At 36.3% G+C, this 24,012-nt stretch overlaps 1 protein-coding gene across 3 annotated transcripts in view; it reads left to right on the top strand.

Annotated features, from left to right (window-relative positions):
- The window catches only part of THADA (THADA armadillo repeat containing), a 170,297-nt gene that overhangs the window by 71,836 nt on the left and 74,449 nt on the right, over positions 1-24,012 (top strand). For all 3 annotated transcript variants that reach the window (XM_062571896.1, XM_062571899.1, XM_062571897.1), the window contains one exon: positions 6,403-6,571. In XM_062571896.1, coding sequence (XP_062427880.1) covers positions 6,403-6,571 — 169 coding nt within the window. The remainder of the gene's footprint in view (positions 1-6,402; positions 6,572-24,012) is intronic.

Raw genomic sequence — 24,012 nt, 5'->3', positions numbered from 1 at the left:
AAAATATGAAGTTTTATCTTAATTGGCTATGTTGAAAGATTAAGATACTTACCACTTACCTCTCTACAGAGACTAGAAATTTGGGCAACCATTAACTTCACTTCAAAGAAAATTGATACGAGTTTAGAGAGTTAGTACTGCGCAAATAGCTTGAAATTAAACTTAACCTGTTTCTATGATTGTGTTCAAATACTTTCTGGACTGCATTCATGTGTTGATTATGGATCTATAACCGACAAAGCTGTTAATACTTCCGTAATTTTAATTTTTTTCTTCTTTCAGTTAAAAGTTGAGATACTAGATTAACACTCAAATTATCTTTTTTTTTCTTGATCATTTCAGATTAAAGGAGGAAAAGTTGTCATTAGGCAAATAATACTGCAGGTCTCCACAGTGAAAAGTGGGAAAAATTATATGCTGTAGATATATTAATTTCTGGGAAGTATAGAAGTCTAACAAAAAAGAGAAATAGATGCTTCCTTAAAAAAACCAAAACCACTAATCAAGCAAATCTATAAAAGAACAAAAGAAACTTTAGCTACATCTATAGCAATTAATATTTATATTCCAGAAAACCTTATTCTAAGGTTGCTAATAGTTACTCTTCTGCTTGTTTGTATCTATTATGTGAGTTCAATTTATGTTAATTGGGTGGAATCATAAGCTTGCATACTTTTGATGCTGCTCTTAGGCCTTTTCTTGCTTTGAAACCTGTAATGCTCCATTTGGAAGTTGCTAAATATAATTATTCACAGAATTTGAAGAAAAATATGAAGTATAATGAAATCGTTTGTTTCCTTTTTTTACAGACAATCTGGAAACTTTGTAGGAGCTATTTCAGTCACTACAATCAGGAAAATGCTCTTGAATCTAGTGTAATAATTCTTTCTAGTAGGAACTGAGTCCATTGCTAAATATTTTTTCGTTTTCATTTTTTAAATTTTTTTTAAGTTTTTTCATTTTGTTCCTTTTTAGGTTCACAGTGCATTTGATAGGACTTTATGACATAACTAGTTCCAGCTTTCAAGGATGCTATCAATTACATATATATGTGTGTGTGTGTGTGTGTGTGTGTATATATATATATATATATATATATATATATATTTAAGATTAGTTTTTTCTTTAAAAAAAAAAAAAGGTCTAGGGTCTATTAAAATACTTTAAATAACAGGTACAACTGGTTGGTTTGAATTGCAATTGTGCTTTTCGTCTGCCTTCTTCCCTCTGCTCCATACTGTTTTTGTGCTGATGCTAGGGTACTTGAGTTGATTTACAAGGTCAGAGCCGCATTATACAGAATTTGCCCTGTCCTCTTTGATCGGTCGGTTGTCCTTGTGTTTCAGACCCATCTTTGTGGCTGCTGTTCCAGATTCCCTCATCTGCCATTTTGTCAAGGCAATGTATGTGCATTGATTTTTGGTTGAGAACAAAAATCGTGAGGCTGCAATACTACCTATGGGACTGCAGGAACAATTACCTGATGTGCTAATAAGCAATGAAATTAGCAATGCGTAGATTGCTGTGACAATTTCCAAAAATACCTAGAAATAGATATTTTTCCATGCTAACGCCTATTCTAACAACTCTTAGCATTACTTAATGTAATGGATATGTCATTTTTAACTATAGTTGTGATTTCTCAAATTAATTCTACTCATTTGTTTCTGTGACAATCATATGAAAGCTAATCCTTGCTTGATTTGTTAATTTAGATAATGTAAGATCTGCTGAAAGGGAGTAATAAGAAAGGGAGAAAAAGAAACAAACACATAAGAGACACCTGTGGTTCTTTAAAAAAAAAAATCAAGTTTTTAATTTTTTTTTACTTTCAACTTTTACTTAGCGTTCTCTTGTTCATAGTTAAAGTAATAAATTAGATACTTTAATAATGTGCAGAGGAGTGCAGAATCTTTCTGTGCCTTATATGAATTGCTCATATAAATTATGCCAGTTAGCAGGTTTGTTCAAGATCTAAGTGTTAAAGCTGGAACAGAGCAGTGGAAATGCATTGAATCTACCGTTACACAGTGAAAGCTGGTCAGATTTATTAACTTTTTGTTCTTGGTCATGAACTGTTTTAAGCAAACATGTTTACATCCAGAAGCTCATGTGCACCTAGATAAACAGTACTGAATTTCACACAGAATACTACTTCTAACAGTTGTTAATAACCCTGAGAGATTAATAGAAGCGTGTCATGTAAGGATTTTGCAAGTCTTCATTGCTCATTGCTATTCTGAGATACAATAAAATTAGGCTGCCATACTACATGCTTTAATGTACCATAACATTTAGCTATTTCATAGATTTTTAAAGTCTATTTTATAAATGATGTACAGGTGAAAGAGATCGCATCCTGAAAATAAATCCCCTGACCCTGAATATTTTTCAAATCAAAAAGGATACGCACACGTGTGGATGTTCTTCTAACAGGCACACAACTCTATTGCTCCTGCTTGGCCTGCAGGAAGAGCAGGGCAGCCCGTAGCAGCTTCACATCCTCAGCAGGTAAAGCTCACAGCCTGGGCAGGGAGATGGCCAAGGTAGGGGGGACTGTTCCTGTCTGCCAGTGCATTGGCAGGGTAGCTGCCACCGGATGGGTGGATCGAATCTCAAGGATGCTACTGTGTTAGATGGCTCCAGGAAGAGTCACCAGAATAGTTCAATAGCCTTAAAATACTTCTTTAACTTCCAGGTTTCAGTGCAGATCAAACTGCCTTAAAGGGATTGCTGTAATTGTCTAATGATTTTTCTTTTTATTACTTGTCAGATTGCTTCCCATGCTTGGTGCTAAGTCCTAGATAAAATAAATATTTAAGAACACAGGATATTGTGTCAGTATTAAGGAGTTGTATAGCTAGGCTTGGGGACTGGTATTACAAGAAAACAAGAGTTGCTACACTGGGTTAGTGTTGTGTCTTATATTACCCAGTTACTGTATTTCCATTCGTTCTTCATCTCAATCTTTGAAAATTGATCCCATTTAATTTCCTTTACAGATAACAGGTGATATCTAAGTGAGATCCAGCAGAAATCAAACCTGCCTGTTTTTAATCTAGGATGCCTTTACAGATTAGGAAAAGAAATAGTGTATATTTTGATATTCTCCTGGCAAAGTTCTTGTATGATTAAGGAATGAAGCCTTTAAGTGCCTTCAAAACATGAGCTGTACATATGCAGTGCCTTCAGGAGATCTGGAGGTTCAGGAATAGATCACTAGTAATGACCTGGTGTGATATCTTGCATTGTGTGTGTGAAAGAGCGATTTGAAATGTTACCAGCAGTATTTTTGGGGAACGGATGGACAAACTTTCTTAACTGACTATTGGGGGGGGGGGGGGAAGATACCCCAGGAATGTTAATGCCTCTTAGATAGGGGAAGCTATTTGCCAGTGCAAAATCTCTTACAAATTCTTCATGTGTATTCCTATTAAATGAATACTATATTATTCTTAAACTTTTTGTGGTGCCTTTGTTCCTCAGTAATGATTTCATAGGAGTGCTCTTTATGAAGCTTCCCATTAAGATGCAAGTTCTTGTGAATATGCTGTTACAGTGCAAGAGCTGCAGTTCCTATTAGTGTATAGTAGATGCTGTGTACAAGGGCAGGCTAGTGGTTAAGTTTGCCTTTCAGACAAGTAGAAGCTGTGGATCTGGGTTGCCCCTGGGCACAGAAGATCATGGAAGCAGATCTCCTGGGCCCTGGTGAGTTCTCCAGCAGCTGGGCAGTTGGGCTCCTGTGCAGCAGGGAGGAACACGTTACTGTTTCCTCACTGCGACTCCTCAAAGAGGCAAAACATAACCTGATTTGAGGATCCTAGTTAGACTTCTCTGTCAGGGGGAAAACAGTAACTGCTTAGGTCCTCTTACAGAACAAAACTTCGGGGCAGAGAAGTGGAAAATGATACTGTCTGTAGTTCTGAGAATTGAATCTTTTGCTGTGCATTCAGTATAAATGCTGAGGTGCAGAGTCTCTTACTGACCCAGGCTGTGGCAACTAAGAAAATTCTACACTTAATATGAAATTGTTTCTGTCAACCAAAATATATAGCACTCACTTTCACTCCTGTAATAAATTTGATAAAATAACAGTCTAGAATAAAAGCTGACATGGGAAATACTGCTTTTTTTATACATGTATAATGCATATATGATGATAATTCTTTTAAAAAGTTTACAAGAGGACCAAGTTAAAATCAAGTCACTTAGACCTTGTCCTCAACTCCATTTTTCTGTTTATTACCAGGAAAAAGGCACACAATTCCATTCTAATGACTTGCATTGTGTTTCAGGAGAAAACCCTCTCTGAATCATGTGTTTTGGGAAAGTACCCTTGCACAAGTTAGAGCAAACCCTGGCATTTTCCACTCTTCCTTCTGAAGAGATGTCAGATGCCTTGGGAAATCATCTTTGTAAAAGGTCATGAACAAAATAAAAGGCATTTTTCAATATACAGTTACAGCTAACTGAAAACTAAACATTCAGAACAATGTCAGTATTACTTACTTGGCAAGAAACAGCTATATATGAGAATTTCTTGTTTAAGAAAACATGTTAGAGCAAAAATGCAGGAATGATTTACAGACAAATCACTTTGTGTCAGATTTAAGTTTGTTGTGTTGTAGAACTAAAGTTTTTGTTTAAAAATAGTTTTTTTTTTTAATGCTAAGCTGACTTTTTTCACTTTTTTTTTTTTTAATGCCAAGTTAAAGCTTTTCCATATGGAAAAACCTACAGTTGTGACTGCTCTGCTTTCACATCTTGTTTTGAAGAACAGCTGCTCCTTCCATTTCCTGTTGCATAAAGATGGTCTTTCTGAAAATAATTCCCTAAGAGAGGAAAGATGGGGAGGTGGAGGATAGAATATGCTGCCTTGCTTTGAGGGTGATACTGAATGGCAGCTGAAGACTAGCGCAGGGGTAGCATGAGTTTGTACTCCCTCAAAGCAATGTTTGTGTTTTTCAGGCATACTATGGCCTACCATGAGTAAATTGTCAGAAATATTATGCTATTTCAATAAAATCTTTTTATTGTCTTCTATTCAAAACTCGAATTCAATTGCTATTTCAAGATGAAAAATGTTTTCTGTATTTCTTTGATTTGAACTAAAATTAAACAACCACTTTGAGTTGATTTAAATTCACTAAGGATATTTGAAACCTTAAAATACTTTTAAATTTAATTTTGTTTTTAAAATAAGTAGACATGACTCTGTAGGGATGGTTTGGAAGAGCTGAAAAGTGGTTTGCCGTTTTTAGCAGGGGACAGTATTAATCTTGTGTGATATTATAAACCAAAAATATTGTAAGACGCTATCAAAGGAAAAAAGCAGAGAGGAGGAGGAAGGAAGGACATATCTGTGAGTCATCATAATCAGCTGGGAGGTATCAGAACCTAAGTTCTGCTATAGCGCATTTTGCACCGTCCAAGTCATTTGGACATCCATTTCTAAACCCTCTTGTCAGAGGCTGCTGATGGTTGAATGATACCTATGTTACAAAAATTTACACACGCAAACATCATCGGCTTTGAAAGACTGGGCCTACTTTATAAAAGATTTTTATTCAACTTCATTCTTCAGTAGTATATAACTAGTTAAAATGCTAATAAATATTTAACTTTACTGCTATACTGCTTCATATATTTATAGCTATACTGCTTCATATATTTATAACTACACAGCTATATACACGTAAATATACAGTTAGTGTTAATAACATTAATAGATTTTTTAAAAGTTCTTTTGGTCTGGTTCTGTATGTATTTTTGAGTCTGAGTTAATTTTTAATAAGTAAAAAATATTTATTATTCAGATACCCATCATATATAATAGAAAGTATTTTCCAATGTGTCTGCTATTTAGAAAATTGTTTCCAAGCTTTACATATATTCTAAAAGCTAGTGGGAGGTATGGCCTAAAATGTTTTTTCTAAAACCATAAGATTAAGAACATTGAGTGTAATTGCTTTAAATCAAATTTGTGATATGTTTAAACATGATTATTGTTTGGTAAGTACCATAAACACCAGGAAACACTGACTAGAAACATACACTTTCCTGTTTCATGGTGTGTGTGTGTGTCTGTGTGTGTGTATACATATACATATATATATGTGTGTGTGTGTGTATATATGTATTCTGTTGACTTCATATAAACAAACAAAATTCTGAAGGGAAAAAAAAAAGTCTCCAACATAGCTCTAGTTTGCTTTTTTTTTCTGGACAAATAGTCTTTCACTATTGAGAGGAAACACTGTAGATTTGATTTGCGAGGAATATATTTTAGTTTGTAATTATGTAATCATTTTAAAAATTACACTTAATCCAAATATTTAAATTTATAGCCACAGCAGTGGATTATATCTAGATTACAGAGGAATTTATTTCTCCTTTTTCTAGATGTGGACACTCTCCAGTGTACCGTTCACGTGAGATGTCAGGTCAGGCCCTCGTTCCGTTTGTAATGGTAAATGAGGTACCACAGACTGCGGTGTCATTGCTGAAAGGTCTTCCAGACTGCACCAGTCCTTGCATACGACAGAATGCTATTCATGGAACACTTCTGCAAGTAAGCTTTGTTTTATTTTTTGTTATTGTTCATAGTCAAGTATAATGTAAAGAGTTGTGCTGAATGTTCGCATGCTGCTAAACCATGTATGAAGGCTGCTTTTTGAGTCGATTCTCTCAGGTGATAAATGTGGAATGCAACTCTCAAAGGTCCTTAGAAGATTACAAGTTGTAAAATAGCAGCACTTGTATTTCACATAATGCTTCATCTCTAGAGTTTAAAATGTTTTGAGGGCAAATATCTTTATGGATTTAAACATGTATCTACAGAGAGATTCATGTGACTTGCCAAAAATCAGAGCAAATCTGTGGTAAAGCTTAATTTCAGGACTCCAAGCACCAATAGTATCATAGATACTGGGGCTTGTTACTTTCCCGGATATTTACATATCACTTCTTTTGCTTTTCCTGCTACACCATCAGCTTCTTGTCAATTTGCTGTGCAAGTTGTGATAAGCTTTATATTGTGTTCTGGTGAAAACAATCTAGAGAACAGCTCACTATCAGTTTGGAATCAAATTTCTTCATTCCTCATAAATCATTCCTTTGGTTTATGGCAGTCGGCTCAGTGTGTTTGATTTTTTTTTTTTTTTTTTAATAAAGCTATCATGGTAATAAGTTACTCATTTTATTGCCTGTTTTTCACAAGCAATCTTCCAACAAAGCCGTATTGTACATGTTCAGCTCTGTTAGTCTGCCCCAGTTTGTAATCCGTCTTGGTACACATTCCCATTGTAAGCTGGATCGTGGGTGGGGGGTTTAATCCTTTCCGGCATATTACTTCCCTTTTAAATTCATGACTTTACAGGAAACTGTAAGGAGAAGATGAGTGGAGTCCTTGTTGAGTTGTTACTATCACCTTTACTTGTATCCCTCGACATACATACCAGTTTGTTTCCAGTGTGAATTAATTAATGTGAATTAAATGAAAAACTGATAACTAGTTCAGTACTTTAAAAGTTGATGTCTTCTGTTTTCGTTTTATTTCTTCCATGATGCTTATGAAGGATGACATGTAGCTGGATTGAGGATGGAGAGGTTCAGCCAGTTGAATCTGGATGTGGCTGACAGTTGGGATTGTCAAGGTCATCCCAGTGTGTGGGTTGATTCTGTCCTCCTCTTTCTGCTCTGAGTGTCAGTCTATGCATCTATACATTGGCAAGTGCTTAGCCCTGTGAGCTGCTGCTGCACCTGAGGAAAGGGATTGCCATCGCTTTGTTCCCTGTGCAGCTCAAAGATGTCACAAAACTGGAATCCACCCTGAAGTGTTAGAAAAAATTGGGTATTCTCTCAGAGAGTGTGAGGTGCCTTATAACGAGAGTTGCACTGGCTGCGCTGTCCAAAGCCATTCCACTCTTTTTAGTGACCCAAAACAAAAATAATAATGGAGGGATGCTTCCTAAAGTGCCCCAGGGATGATTTGTCATGTAAGCTGGTGCTGCTAACCAGATTGTACGGGTAGGTTCGATTGTTTTATTTATTTTTTTTTTCTCTTTTCCCCCCATGCTTGTGAACTGGGAGGTGGTCTCACTGTGTGAGGTAGGACACTTGGTTTTTGATTAGTTTTGAGTGAAATTCTACTGTTACTAGGAGCTAGTACTGCAGTTTGTCTACTGCATTGAGGAAAGACTGCTAACTTGAGAATAAAAGTTGTGCAAAGTCTTCATTTAATACTTAATCAAATTTAGTTTATAACAAATGCTGAACTTACTCTTGCTAGTTAAAAGTAACAGCATTCATAAGAAATAATGTAGGGTGATAAAGATGTGCCACAACGGAGGTGGCAGTATGTGCTGTACCACTGAAGTACTAATGCCAGATACTGCAACAGATAATTGGTGTGCAGCTGCTGCAAGCAGTAGTACAAAAAGCAAAGTACTGTGACTTTCAGAGGTTGTTGGATGCATGATTTCAGTTTCTTTTTCATCTGTGTAAGATAGATCTTGGAAAAAGAGTTCATAGAACTGCAGATAATTATTATGTTATAGAACTATTCATTAAAGCATTGCTTGTCTGAAGTTTTACTTAAGGAAAAATTAGATTTGATAGTATTTGAAACTGTTTGCACTGCATTTGCATGAGACAGCAGAGAATTTAACTTTCTCTTTGGTATAAAACCAAGATGAAAACCCATACTGAGAAGAGTAAATCTGTACAGAACTCAATAAAAACTATTTTTTTTTCCATCAATAGAAGGCCGATGTGTTATAAAAAGGACATTCAGGTAATTACATTTAGTTTATCTAGTCACATTAGTCAGAAGCTGACTAAGTTCATTGCCTAATTGTTTTTTATTTCAGTGTTCATATGCTGCCAGATCTTGAAGAGGAAAGTTAGAATTATTCAGACTTAAAACTTATGCAGCAGTGCGCAATGTAATAAATTTTGAAGGTATATTTCAGTTATGTTTCAATCACAGTTATGCAATCATTTAATCTTTTCCAAGCCAAATGTTAATTTATAGAAAGATCATTCTGAAAGTTCAGAATGGATTGCTTGTTCAAACATGGCCTGTTCTTCCACAGTAGTAAAATTGACAAAAAGTGTTTTTGATAGCTCAAGTTAAACACTTTTGTATCTACTATCTGCCTTTTGTGAAAGCAGCAATCTTGTACAGTGTCATAATTGTGGCTTAAGCAATGTATGAGTGTGAAGGTACATGAAAATAAAATGATCTTATGGCTTGCAGCTTTTACATAAGAATTCTTTTCAAGAAAAGTAGGAAGAATACTGTTGTTTTATAACTCTCCTAGCTCTGTTGTTGTTTTAATGAGTAGTTGTATCACAAGTACATGTGTTGACCTAGATAAGATGAGACCAAAAAAAAAAAAAAAAAAAAAAGGGAGGAAAGAAAGCAAGCTGCTTCTGTGTCTACTTTACGAGTGAAGTTTCTGCTTTTCTCTGTTATCCAGAATGGCATGGGTCAAGGGGATGGAGGGAAATCACATATGTAATTTGACAAAAAATTGCAGAAATCTTCTATTGGTGGTCTTGATTGATGGAATATTTCAAGCTTTCTTTTTTGTTTGTTTAGGTTTTTTGTTTTTGTTCTTTTTGTTTTATGATCTAGTTCTACAGTTGATCAGCTGAAAGGATGTGCTGGTCCTGAGACTCATGGAAGTGTATAAAAATCTAACTTGGGAAGCCTTCATATTTTTGTGCGTGTGTCGGGGGGACTTTTGACTTCTTGTAGTTTTCAAGGAACTAACAATGATTCAGAAGGTTATGGGATATTCTTGTCAGAGGATAATCCATTTTTTTCGACCCTCTGCCTCTTCGAGGTTGTAATTCCTACAGCATATATTCCATTTGTTTAAAAATAATTCAGAAATTCAGATTACTTGTGGAGTTAGGTAAAGGTTAATTCATAAATGCTTTATTCAATGACCTGTACTTACTACTAGTAATCTGAATATTTGACTTGCAGAGATATTTGTAAGGCATGCAGGTAGGGACAGCAGCTGCTCTCTAACTTCACGTCTGCTTTTTTGATCTAAAAGCTCTTTGGAGTCAAGCATCAGTAAAATTCAAGGTTGGCTTCAGTAAACCAAGAATTCGTAGGTAGAAATCACATGGAAGCGAGCCTTAAGAAAAAGGAATGATGAAGAGTTGATATCACTTCCCTGAAGAACTACCAAGTGTGTAGGTAGGAATTAGCCTAGTGCAGAATAGATAGAAAATAAGAACACATTAGCTTGCCTAAATTAAAAGTTCTTCAAGTAATTCCGGGAGGAAAGAGGAAACCTACTGAAACTAGATTAGGACAAATATAAAAGAAAGCAAGAGCACACAGAGATGAAATTGGAAAGATCAGGGCAAAAAATGAGATTCAATTATTAAGAGATTTTTGAGTAACCAAAATTATTCCAGAAATACTTATGTCTGGAAAAGAGGAAGCTTTTAATAGCTGATGTCTGTGAAAGAAAGAATTTATTAATTCGGTCAGATAGGAATTTATGAATAGATTAGACAGATCTGCCAGGAGATCTGTTGTGTATATGACTGTGCCTGGACCTGAAAGATGGACAGATGATCACCTGAGATTCTTCCCAGTTTCTCCTCTCTTTTTCAATGATTCCTTTATCTTGCCAGTGATTTGAGCTACCATCATGAAGCTATGCAGAATTTGTATCTCTTTCAGTCTGCATTTAGTTAATTTTTGTTTGTATACATTCGTTGGTAAGATGCTTACAGCTTTTCTTGTTGTACGGCATCTTCTGTAAGCCATCAAAATTTCAATGTAAAATTTGTTAATTTTTTAATTGATATTATAGATAAAGGATAAATACAAGCATGAAGAATTGGGAAGAACTAATCAATAGTTTGAGCACTTTTTTATAATATTAAGATAGCATGCTCTGTAGGTCTACATCTTACATTGAACAAAAGTCTGTTCTCAAGTCAAGGTAGGTGAGCTTATGGGCATACTGGGGGAAGAAATCCTGAGCATATATTATTCCTAACTCTTGACCTATGTCATTGCCTATATGACAGAGTAGATGAATTATCTGTAGTTTGTTTTTAGAAAACATAAACAGCCCCCAATCCCTTTCAGCTGATTGCTTTAAATAGAAGTTTTAGGAAGCCTGGGCAGAGGCTGCCCAGGAAACAGTTCAGCTCCTGTAATTCGTCCAGTTGATTACTTTACTTTTATGTATGTGTGTGTATATGTGTGTATACATATATAAAAATAAATATGCTATTTTTTTATATATGTACGTACACTGTATATACACACGGTATATGTGTGTTTGTGTAGGTAGTTTTCTCTTCAAAGTTCCCAAATGCCTGAACTTTCAGAGTGATTTGCCAGAGAAAGCAGACGTTAGACTGCTTTTGTTTTTGCTTCTGTCTTGTGAGAATATGTAATGTGATTGTTGCTTGATTTCTAAGGCTGTTACGTGCATTGATCAATATCTTGATTGTTATTAATAAAGTAGAATAACAACACTTTGACTGAAGCTTTCAGTCGTAGATCTGCTCTCACTAGTTTTTAGAAAGATCTCTCATTTATGCATTATTAAAAAATTTGACTCTAATGAGAGTGTGCGTACCCTCTCAAAGTGTTCACTTCAAGAAGGTTTCATTGGACTGCTGTAATTAATCATGGAGCAGATGTAACTACTAATAAAATTTATTTCTTTTTCAAATGATAGCATCTGCACATCAATTAGATCATCATCTGGCACGTTACCAATCTAATCCACCTTTCATTGACTTCAGCAAGCCTGCGATTATGTATTTTTAGAAGATGCAGGATCAGATAAGTGAAGATTATTAAAGGAAGTGTTGTGTTTTTGTTTAATGTCTGTGCGCATTGTTTTGGACACGTGTAATGTTGATTATGTTAACTTACTTTTTAGAAGTCTTGTGTGGATTTATAACAAAATGCAGACAGTGTGTAGCCTGAGGTTGATACAGAACAGTAGAAGGAGTTTATTTTCCTTTACCTCTGTCCTATTCACTATGCAGTCACTTCACTTTGGAGAGATTTTAAATTCTCTTTGGCTTGTATTGGGCACAAATTAGGAGAAAAGAGGATGCAGTAAGTTCTTCTCCCCTGTGGCTTGAATATGAAGAGAGGGAAGTACATTTTGTCCAAATGTATGTGTGTGCTGCCTCCATTTGCTGGGGGCCTGTAGGAGAGGGACTGTGTTGCCTAAGATTCAGCTCCTTGTGGAAGTTTCCAGTGGGTTGTGCAGCTGCACATATCGTTATGAGGCACAATTTCTGACTGGAAGCTGCTTTGTTCCTGAAAGTTGTTTACATTTTTAGGGTACTTTGTGTGAGCAATCAAGCGACTGCATAGAATAGAATAAAATAAAAAACCTGTGCCAGCCTGTTTGTCTTCATGGGCGGGTCACAGCAAGTCACAGAATTCTGCCTGGTCTGCAGTGGCCCTTGGGAAGGTTTCTGTGAACTCCCCTGTCCTCCAGGGTCTATCTGTAGTTCAGTTAGGCTGAATCAGTATTATAGCAGTGGACTGGTTCGAAGAAGTATTTCCTTTCTTATCTTCACTAAATTCAAATAGTTCCTTTGGGCATTGTAATGCGAAGTCCAGGGCAAGGAATGTTGATTTTAGATTTTGGCGGGGAGGTTGTTTTCCTTTTGAAATCATTAGCACTGTTGCATGTTTCACAAATATTAAGAACAGACTGAGTCGCATCAACTTAGTTGCATGTGACAGCAAAAACTAGGCTTAATAGAGATGAAGAACTTCGTTGTCCTTAACATTAGTTTTAAAGATTTTCCCGTTGACTTCAGTGGGACAGAAAATTAGCAAAAATAGAAATTTTACAGGGAAGAGCAGCACCTTGTAGAATTAGACTCAACTTTCTGAAAATACTCTACAGTGAAAGAATACAGAATCGTTGTACTAAAAATATAACAGGATGATTAAAAACCAGCATGACTAGATGACAGATTTTTACAAGGCTTTCATAAAAGTGATTCAATGTTCTTGCCCCCCCCCCCCCCCCCCGGAGTTATTGATTACAGCAGGATTTGGGTGATGGGAGAACTTTAAATTATCTGCATGAACTTTCTGGATATACTGTTGTTTTGAATATTACCAGAGAGGGAAGAAGTGCTCTAAGGGGTGGTTGGAGACTTACTAAAGCAGCAAGAAAAACAGGACAAGAATGTAATTTGAGAATAGCCATACTGGGTCACATGAAGATTTGTCTGAGTCAGCATGCTGTCGCCAGCAAGGACCTGACTGCACAAGCATAGGAAAAAGAGCAAGACCAAACCAAGCAGCTGGGGAAGCATCTGAGTGTGCTTTCTTGGCTTTGAGCATTCTTGAGCCAGAGACGTATGGGTGTGACTTTGTGGAAGATGAGAATTAAGCAACAGTTGTGGTGATGAAAATATTTTGAAGAGGTTATTTTGAAAATTTTAGTATCAATATGTTAGGTAGATTAATTATTGGTAACAGTTATATTAAGACAACTTGTTGTAGATGAAAGTAGAGCCTTGCTAATGAATGTGAATGCTTTTTTATTTTCTTTCGGAAGAGGAGAGTTTTAGCTTGAGTTGCTTCCGAAGAAGGTGGCACTTCCGGTATTTGAGATTACTACCATTCTAATGTTTTATGAATTTAATACTTGGACACCTACTCAGAGGAACTATAGACAATTAAAATGAATATGAGCATTTGAAAATAAAGCAAGAGCTAGTAAGCAATCAGAGAAGTGCTTTCAGGGGGCTGAATAGGTAATAAAAATCCACAGACTCCAGTGGCTGGTGTGTGTGGATGCGAGGACGGAAGACAGATTAGCCAGGAGTGTTTTGAAGGTCATTTTTGGATATTGGTCCTTGTGGCTGGGTGAAAGAGAAGTATACTCCCCTAAAGTATAGAAATAAAATACTCTGACCTAAAAATTCTGCATGTGGTTTAGCAGCATGAGTGTCAGCGACCATATTTTTCTCTGTTTTGTTTTGAAGACAAAGGAGGGTGTGAGGGAATGAATGGGGAAGTAGCATATTGTTTACTTGGTTTTATGTAGTAGCGCAGAAACACTGTTGTGAATTACTTTTTATTTGACTTGGCAGGAATGTTTAAAGTGTAGCTTTTCAACGTTGGCTTTAAAAACTCAATATAGTAAACAAATGTTATATTATCTACAGGTCAAAGAAATAAACCTGCTGTAATTAAATGTTTTCCAGTGAAACTTCCTTCCAGCTGTTTCTCTTCTGAGCTCAGTTTTTAGTGTCCAAGATAAGCTTTATTTTTAAGATTAGTACAAAGAGAAAAGGAATATTGATGTCAAGTTAAAAAAAGAAATCACCTGTATATAACCAGCAGTACAGAATAGTTTCCTCATTTCTTATGCTGTAAATTTAATTAACTGTTTCATAGAGTACACTGATCTACAAAAGGCATTAAGCATGTGAGAACAAAGATTATTTGTATTTTCTAGCTGATATGCAACAGAAATGCAACTTAATTCCAAGAATGGGAGCAGACAACCTCTGAGAGAAAATCAGTGGTGAAAGTTTGCCAGAAGTTTTCTCTTCCAGCTGCTTTTTTTATGTACTCATATGGTACTGTGCTAATTAACTAGACAGATCTGTTAGTTGGACATTGCTTTGAAGTTGCTTTTACTGTAATTAATAATGTTTCCAGTATTATCTCTCGGACTTTTGAAGACATATCACTGGTTTTCAAAATGGTGTAGTCAGATCTTACAACTTTGTCGTCTTATCCAGTTTTTACTTGGTTATTGAATCCCAAGTGCTACAACCCTCTAAATATATGCAGAGGTACTGTTGTTGTGAACCTAGCATTTATCACTTTAGAGTATTAAAACAAAAAACACTGATTTTTATTACAGAATAAATAATGTTCAACAATTTGTGAAAACAAGGCTGCTACTGTTTTTAACTGAGAGGTGAATGTAATACTAGGCGATCATGTGAAAGATGCTCCCTCTAAGGCAGCAGGGATGACTCTGCACTGCCTCCCTGTGTCCTGCACCCTAGGTTTGAGGCTTTCTGCAATAGGCACAGCGAGCTGTTCCTGTGCAGACTCTTTGCCCTCCCTGATCCTATGCACCTGGTACCACTTTTGAATGAATAAAACTGCCTGTAACCTATGTTGCTAGCAAGCCTAGTGAGAGACTGCTGGGTGGCTGTGTGTGCAGCCGTGAAATGTCACTAGAGCTGAAGTTACTGCTGCAGTATGTCTTGGATGAATGTGCAGTGACTAAAAAACATTAAATACTGATGTGACTACACAGAACAACTTTTTATTAAATACTAGATTAAACTAAGAAAAGAGAAATCTTCCTCTAGGCATATTTTTTTGTTGTGGATAGCTGTTAAGAACAAATACTGTTGGCATGACATCCTACTTCTTTCTATTTAAATCTTTCTGAAGAGAGTTGAGCTATTTTAGGCATTGGATAGTAACTTGATTTAGACCTCCCAGAAGAGCACTTGAACTTCTTGTGAAATTTATGTTTTTAAGTGCTTGGTTCTATGCTGAAGTACATATTTCTTGCACCTGTTTTGTATTACGTATCTTTAATAAGTATCCCTCATGATTAGTCAGGAAGGCAATACTATCACTCTGTCACAGACAAAAGATGTTTTTACAGTTGGGAAGAGAGAAGTTGAAACTTGTGAAGTGTGCTGCACATACAGTATTCTCTTAGGTGGTGCAATGGATTAATGCAGTATTCCACAGAGTTCATTTTTCATCTCCAAAAACATGTTTTCAATCCCACCCGCACAGGACTTATTTTCTCTTTCTTTTGATCTGGAAACCATGCCTTTAAAACTTTCAGAGCCAGAAGAAAGATAATCTTGGATGCACTTCCTGGATACACTTTTAAAAATACCAATCCGTGATAAGTTCTGACTGCTTAAGGATGTATAGAAAATGTTTATTAACAATGAAGGCTTTTTAATATACTCTGTATTTTTAAAAGTTGAAAAGTGCTATTTTTTGGTCTCTTGACATTTTCTCAGCTTATTTAAAAAACAGAAGGATACCCTGCTTGAAAGGAGGAAAAAGCTGAAAATGGCATGTAAAAGGATGTTGAACAGGAGAAATGAATGAAGAGAGGCAGGCCATTTTATGAGGATAATTACTCAGTAAAGAATTATCGACACTAATGCTTTTTACCTCTGTTCATTCTTGATTTTTCAAATGTAATTATTTTAGAATATTTGCATTTTGGGAATAGTAATCATGGTGCTAGAATTTTCTGTGAGAAGTTTTTATAAGGCTTCTTGACTCTTCTGTTTGTAATTTTTTCTTTACTTGGGCTCTAAATGGCTCTGAGTCTGAACTGATAACATACTATGGAAGTTCTGTTTTTGTTTCTCTGATGTTACTTACTCATGGGCTGAAGAGAATGAGAAATGGACATCAAGGTTGAGTAAAGACAGTGGAGAAATTGGCATAAGTAACTTCATGGGAGAGGGAGCTTACGTGAGGGCAGGACCAACAAGAAGATGTATTATACTCCTATTTAGGCTTTTTTACTATTATTATTACAAGTTCTTATCTGTATGTTTTCTTTCTAGGTTGGGGCTATTTGCAGAACAATTTTCTGTTTAAAAATGTTTTTCGGTGTCTAGCACAGCATGTTCCCAACTCTGGAGACTTTCTGTTAACCCCCCCAAAGATTTATGTGAATTCTGAGTTGGATAGTCAGAAATGCAGCTTCCTCTGGAGCTTCAGGCAGCTTTTAAACTTGAGGTACCTGCAAAAGTTGTCAGGCCCTTGAAATGACCCCATGTTGTCTAACTGCAGAGGAGGGCAAGGAGGGCACTGAGTGGGTAACAGGGATGTTTCTAAATTTATTACCTGTCAAGGTCCCTCCTTTTCCCTTTTTCTTCATTTACAGGGAGATGGTTTGTTATCTCTGCTGCTTCATCAGAATTGCCTTGATGTTTGGGAGTATGGAAACCTCCCATGTGGTTTCAACCAAACACAGAATGAGTGAAGCTCCTGGAGACAGAATAAGCAGGTGCTTCTATTCTGTCCACCCTCATTCCTTCTCTGACTTTTCACCCTGATTATCTTTCCTTGGTTGCTCAGGCACTGTCACTCTGAACTCTCTCCCTTCCCTCCTGCTATCTCTTGTTTCAGGTACTTACTCCTCTGTGTCTCCGCTCTGGACTACATCCTTCTCTAAGAGTACTCCTGACTGACTCTGTATTGGCAGCTGCTGTCCTGGTGTGTTGTTGCTTAGTTCTGTAGGGTTATTACTCTGCTTTCAGAGATGTATGTCAGATGTTTCTATCTGTATATTCAGTTGTATACAAAAGTGTATCCTTAAGACGCACAGTTTTCACATCTGCAATTCTTTTAATCCATGCTTTGGGCAGGAAGTCTGTCTGGATTGCAGTGGTCCATTCTGACCTATTTTTGTTGTAGAAAATAGGCAATGCTGATTTAGCTAACTCTATTCTCAAAAATAGTCAGGTATTGCCGTACTTTTAGAAAGGTCTTTATGTCAGAAATGGCTTTTGTGAAAGCTGTCTGAGCTTTAGAAATCAGCTTTGTCATTTTTGATGTAAATGCATAAAAAATTAAGAATAAAACTTATGTATTGTTACTAGAAATCACCTAGGAATTCAGCACTGAAATATATATGACCTTAGTCAAAGATACTGAGCTCTTAAACACATTAAAAACTGAAACTTCAGCACATTTAAAGTCTGTGAGCTTCCTTTCCACTGTCTAAATATATGGCATTCATTTAGTTTTATGCTATCAAATTTAATTTGCTATTCTTCAAAGAAAAAAGTAGTTTAAGGTAGGAAAGCCCAACTCGGAATTTCTCCTGGTCCTCACAAAGTGTTTTTATACCAAACTAAATGCCTATTATGTACTTGTGTCTCACATTTGGATATTTCAAAATCTTTCATTTATTTCTCTGGTTTTTTTGACTCTCTTGTCACTGGTAAAACACACACCACTGTCAACTAGAATAGGAAACTGTAAAGAGACCAATAATCACTTTTTTTGCAAAGCAAATATAAATGTAGCTATTCTTGTGTGCATGTTTAGCTTGCTTCTTTGCCTTGTAAATATTGAATTATTTTGTGCCATAAGAAATAACAGCTAGAATGTCTGGTCTTTGAAACAAAGTCATTTTTGAATCCCAATTAACTCAGAATAAGATGAATGGTGGGGAGGGAGACTCTGTATTGTCAGCATTTTAAGTGAAACACCCGTGCATTTCACATTCTTTGGGCTACTATTTTAACACAAAAGTAATTCATACCATAATGAAACGTGTGCTATCTGTGCATATGTGGTACAATATAAAAACTCAGTCTGCAGATAGTTTTGAAGCATGTCAAAAAAACAGGGGTTTATGTAATTGTCTTTGGGTAGATTTCGTAAGGGAATTGTTGAGCAGGCGGTATTTTAAGCTTTCAAGATGGTGTTAGTGTCATATGCAAATAATAACCTTAAATTGAAGTGCATCCATCAAGTACTTTGTTTAGAATATCCAGCAATAGAAATGCCTTTTTTCGAGTCAATCGTTTACATATCTGATTAATATTATAAGAAAGTACTTCAAATTTAATCAAAATAATTCACAGATAATGAGAAATGATGATGTAACAATTTTGTGGCTATAGTTATTTTTGTTGGGGTATTGTACCTTACTAGGCTTGTAAAAATGATATTACAGCATCAGGCAGATTCTGTCAAAAATCGAGAAAAAGAGTCATATAAGTCAAAGTGAGCATTTTATATTTACTTAGTTTAAAAGTCTGTAAAATATGTAATCTTGCTGCTTACTCATCACTAGGAAGAAAAAAAAAACAATCTTTGCATCTTTGTACTGCGTTTAGCAGTTAAAAGCATAATAGTGTTTTCCCTGAAAAAATGTGAATGGGTATTAAAGAAGCTAATGCATTTACAGAGTAATATTGCCCAAATAGAGAGTTGTTTCATGTTCTTCCTTTTTCATTTCTCTTTTATATAAGAGCCGTAATGCGCGCTCAGATAGTTAGGTTTTTATGTAAGAGAAACTTATCAGACAGGTGCATTGAATATACAGCATTGGCATTTTACACCCACAGAATAATGAATATTTCTAATGATGTTTCAGGCTGTTTTCAATATTGTACAAAGTGGTATTTTGCGAACAATTTAACAAGTTGATTTTATGTTTTAAATGTCATGTTGATGTTGTTTAAACAAGTGATCTCATTCTAGGTATGTATTAACTCAAGTTACGGATGTTGTTAAATTTAACAGAACTGTCTTTTGAATTATTACTGTAGAGATATCTTGTTTTTTATTGTGTAGTTGTATTTGATATTGACAGTCAGTCTTCAGAAATAGAGGTGGTGTAGTCACCTTAGCCTCTGATACTTTTTTCCACCAACTATCTGACTGTTTCAGTCTTGCTAACATTTTCCTATTAGCCCGCTCCTTTCAGAGTGATATTTATTAGGAAGAATTGCCTAGGCCAACAGGAAGGAGGAGGTTTAGAAGTTGAGATTCGGTCATACATATCTTCGCATGCTGTCAGAATATGAATGGGGCTTCTAATGTCTTTACCTGTGTGGTTAAGTCCTGGTTTTCTAACAAGAAACTTTGTTACATAGAATTACAGTGCCCTGATTAGCCAAGAGAATACTCCAGACAATTGCAAGGTTGCAAATGGCATAGCTGAGAAATACAAGCGTAAAACACTTAAGTTTCTGAATGATGGATGATTCTATTCAATCATGGTGTCGTAAGTCATGAGCAGGAAGCAAATATAGTTACATACATTCATAGCTATGGATTCCTGGTGGTGATGCTTATTTGGGCCTTTTTCCTTAGCTTGATTTCCCCTCTCCCTCCCCCTCTGTGCCCACAAGAAAGAAGGAAAAATTGGATTATTTGAGGTGGTAAATACTGTCTGTACTATTTGATAGTGACTAAAACTGAGAATTAGGTGACAGATCTTAGGAATTTTAAGTGCTTTACTTTCATGTTTTGTTGTACGTTTTTACTTAGTATTATTACTGCACTGTATCCTGCCTGGCTAGCTCAGTTGATGGAGCATGAGATGATGACAGCTGAAGGCAATGTGTTCACGGAACTTTGAAGTGAAAATCATAAGATAGTCAGTAAATATTTTAATGAGGACTTTGGCTTTTTGATTTGTTTAACAGAAAACTTTTACTCTGTTATCTTTAGCTAGCCAGGAGAGTGCTTATCCTCCTCAGCTTGAAAAGGTGGACTCCCCTATTGCAGTTGGTTGATCATTTTTAGTATATTGTAAGGGTAACAAGACTAATAAAGTGCATAGAAGATAGTTAACTGTATTTTGGAGGATATGGAGGGAACAGGACCTGGTTTCAGACAGTTTCCTTATTTTTCCAAATACAGTTAATTTGTAAAACCAGTCAAGTGTCTGTTTCAGCAGACTCCTAGCTTTCTTTTTTTAGTCAGTAACTTCTGATTAAATCATTTTGACAGTTCTTTTTGTTACCCTCTTCTCCAAATCGAAATATTTTTAAGACTTCAGTTTATTTGAAGCAATTATAGTTTATACTGCTGGGTATGCTTTACTGTAGTTTTTATTTCTACAGTAAATGTTACTGCTTCTAAAATAATCCTTGTTTTGTGTGATGAGTCTTCTAGTAATTCAACATAAACTGTCAATACCAAACAAAATCTGATGACCAAGATCTTTGAAACATTATGGTCAGGATTTAGGGCATAGTATGTCACAGACACCTGTGGAACCTTTTTGCATTACACCTTTTTTGCAGCCTCAGTTGTAGTTCATCACAAGTTATGAGTAAAATAACAGGAACGTATGGCTGAGGGGTAATAGTGGTCTCTCCTCACTTCCCTGCTGCAGAATTTAGATAGTTAAAGGACTTAAAACTACAAGTCCCTACTAAAATCTCTACTAATACAGATTAGTTTATTAATCTAATTAATCTAGAGGTAGTTAAGGAAAAAAAAAAAGCATATTTTATCTGTTAACCAATGAAACTGGTTATTTCGGTTGCAGTGGCAGCCACTCATAAAATGTGAAAGTAAGGAGACATGGGCTCTTGAGTGATGGATCAAGATGAACCCAGGCAACACCAGGTTGATACTGCTTGCAAAGAGGAAAGACAGTGAAGAACTCATTGAGACACTGGTCACCTTCTGTTTAGCTTTTGTGTGATCTTTAGCTGCAAGAAGAGGTATGAAGTATTCCAGTAGTTCCTTGCATCACTGATGCAGAATGGGTTTAAGCTTCCTTGAACAAATCCAGCTTGTGGTGAAATCTGTCCATTGCCTAGTTGTTGCTCTTAATGCTAGTTTTGAGACTTTAATGCCAGAGGATTTGTGTAGGCTTGTACTCTGCAAGCAGCTTGTGACATGGCACAGAAGCCCACATCCAGCTGATCATCACAAACCTTCTGCTGAGTGTTGCAGCTGCTGCAGATCTGCTAGAAGAGGTTTTCCCTGAGCTGCTTCAATAAAAGAACAGGATTTGCTCAGGCAATTTAAATAGCAGGCCTTTGCTAACCTTCCATTTATGATTAAAGAGAGTTGAGAGCCTTTACATTGGAAGCCTGGCTGAGACGTTTGTAGCTGTCAAACTTCCAGCAGGATGCAGTGCTGAATGAGTGGCAAGCTGATGTGGAAACATCTACCGTGGGGATGTTACGACTGGATTCAGAAGGAAACCTCTATGCAGAGCAAGTGGAGGATTAACCTACAGCCATTTTAAAAGCTGTTCATAGATCTACAAGTCAGAGAGACAGTTGCAGTCCTCTGAGACGAAAAAATCAAAGACAAGCATGTGGAAGTGTTTGAGAAAAGTGGTTTTGAATGAGGAAGTGAGCTTGGAAGATCCTGCTTTTCAGAAAATCTTTCTGCCATAAACATTGCCCCTGTGGACATTCCCTCGTGTGAAAAATATGTCTTAACACTTGCATCAGTGTGTAAGAGGGAAGGGGAAAATAATAATAAAGGTTTTCCTAAACAGCTTCTAATATTTCTAAAAAGGAAAGGGTCCAGAAAATTCAGATGCTTTGCTTTGAAACCCTACCTATTAGTGATGGGATTTTTAGAGACAGTGTTCGTATACCATGATGCTGTTGATCATAAAACAAAGTGTGTAAGCTTATCGGCATTCAGGAAATGTTTGATAGCTCTGAATTTGGCACTTTGATACATGTAGGGTACTTGTTCGGAGGAAAAAAAAATCCACGAGGTGATGAGGCTTTGTGGCTAATTAAAATCAGAAGGAATAGGTGAGCTCTTTCAGGGAGGTATATTTGCTTAGCTAAAGTTTGGGAACAAAAGTGAAATGGATTACAACTAGAATCCAAAGTGTTCATTTCAAAGTATAGATGCAATATTCATTAAGGTTGTTCTGTGATTATGTAGTTAGACCTTTCCTTGCCCTTAAGTTTACCTTGGCTAGGGCACTTGCAGTTAAATGGCACTGTGAAAATTACTGGAAAACATTAACATTAACTTGTTATTGTAAGCTGACATCATGCTGCGCCTGATGGGAAGTAAAATGTATAAATAGCTTGTCCATATGCGTAAGGCAAAAATCTGCTGAGTTTCAGCAATGGAGCGATTCATTTATTTGCTATAGTTTAAGTTTCATTATAAGTTATCGATGTTTCTATGAACTTGTTTGCATAGTTTTAAAATGTATATGATAGTAGTAGAAAACTGCATTTGGAGTAAGATCAGTGGTCCAAAACTGAGGAACACTGAGGAAATACTGTCTTTATGTCTTCTGTATACCTTTGATGGTATATTCTGCATCTTACTTGCACAAATATGTTCTTCCTACTGTTTTCTCTGGAGAGCAGAGTTTGTGTGTGTGTGTGTGTGTGTGTGTGTGTGTTAAAACAAACGAAAAACCATAAAACATAGCTTAGGTTTCCCCCTCTGTCTCCCTAATAGATTCTTGTGCATGTGCTCACTATCTGTGGGCTGGAACTTGAAAGATCTGGGTTAAATCTCTGTCTGAGATGGTCTCCCTGTGTAGGTTTTAAATGAATCACTTAATCTGTCTCTTTCCTTGTTTGTCTTTGTAGCTGAGAAACAATATGGCATTACATAAGTAAAACCATTAATCCTCCTTCATTCATGGAGAAGAGGTAAAAGGATGATGTAATTTTCAGGAGCACAGTCCTCTCCTCTCCTTGTACTTACTGTTTCTAAAGAAAAGTTAAATGCTTCCAAGGTGATCTTTCCGGTTGGAGAGCGCCTTTCTCTACCATCTCCAATGCTGATTGCTACTGCCTTGTAATGCAATGAGATTAAGAAGGCTTTCCTCTTTCATTATGGTTAGCTCATGGAGGTCCTCTTACAGGAATTACTTTGTAGATGTGATGTGAATGTGAACTTTTTTTTTTCTTTTTTTTACTACAGTAACGTGTTCATTGTCACCTTTCCTTTGTGCTGCTGTCTGTAGACTGACTTTGTGAAGCTGAACTACTCATTATTAATGTTTACAATTTGAATTTGTTTCAACTTATCTCCAAGTTAAGCATGTACATTTGTTTAGATATAAAGTTACTTTTCGTCCACGTTTCAGTTGCATATTCCTTTTTGTAGGGTAATTTTAGCACAGCAAAGCTCTTGTGGGTTCTAGATGCATTTAGATGTGCTACTTTGGAGCAGTTATTGTTATTTTCAAAATATTTTTTCTGCAATTACAAATTCAGTTTTCTGGAGATGAGACATTATGTGATTTTTCACTATATCTGTAAGAACTGCTTATGTGTATATACAGCCTGTTGTATCAGGAGAGACTCACTGGCTGTACCTACGTGAGTAATTTTGAAGTGCCCAGAGATGTTCTCAGGTATTGCTCGCGAGCTGTTGTGGAATGGCCTGTATCCATACTGCTGGCCTTTCTGTGAAGTGGGTGGTCTCAACCACACTGCTGACTGGAAATGATCCTTTCCCCATACGGGACTATGCTGAAGGTTGGACTAGAT

Source organism: Rhea pennata, chromosome 3 (genome assembly GCF_028389875.1).
Source record: "Rhea pennata isolate bPtePen1 chromosome 3, bPtePen1.pri, whole genome shotgun sequence".
Lineage (NCBI taxonomy): Eukaryota > Metazoa > Chordata > Aves > Rheiformes > Rheidae > Rhea > Rhea pennata.
The sequence above is the reverse complement of the archived record's forward strand: the minus strand, read 5'-3'. Positions and strand labels throughout refer to the sequence as shown.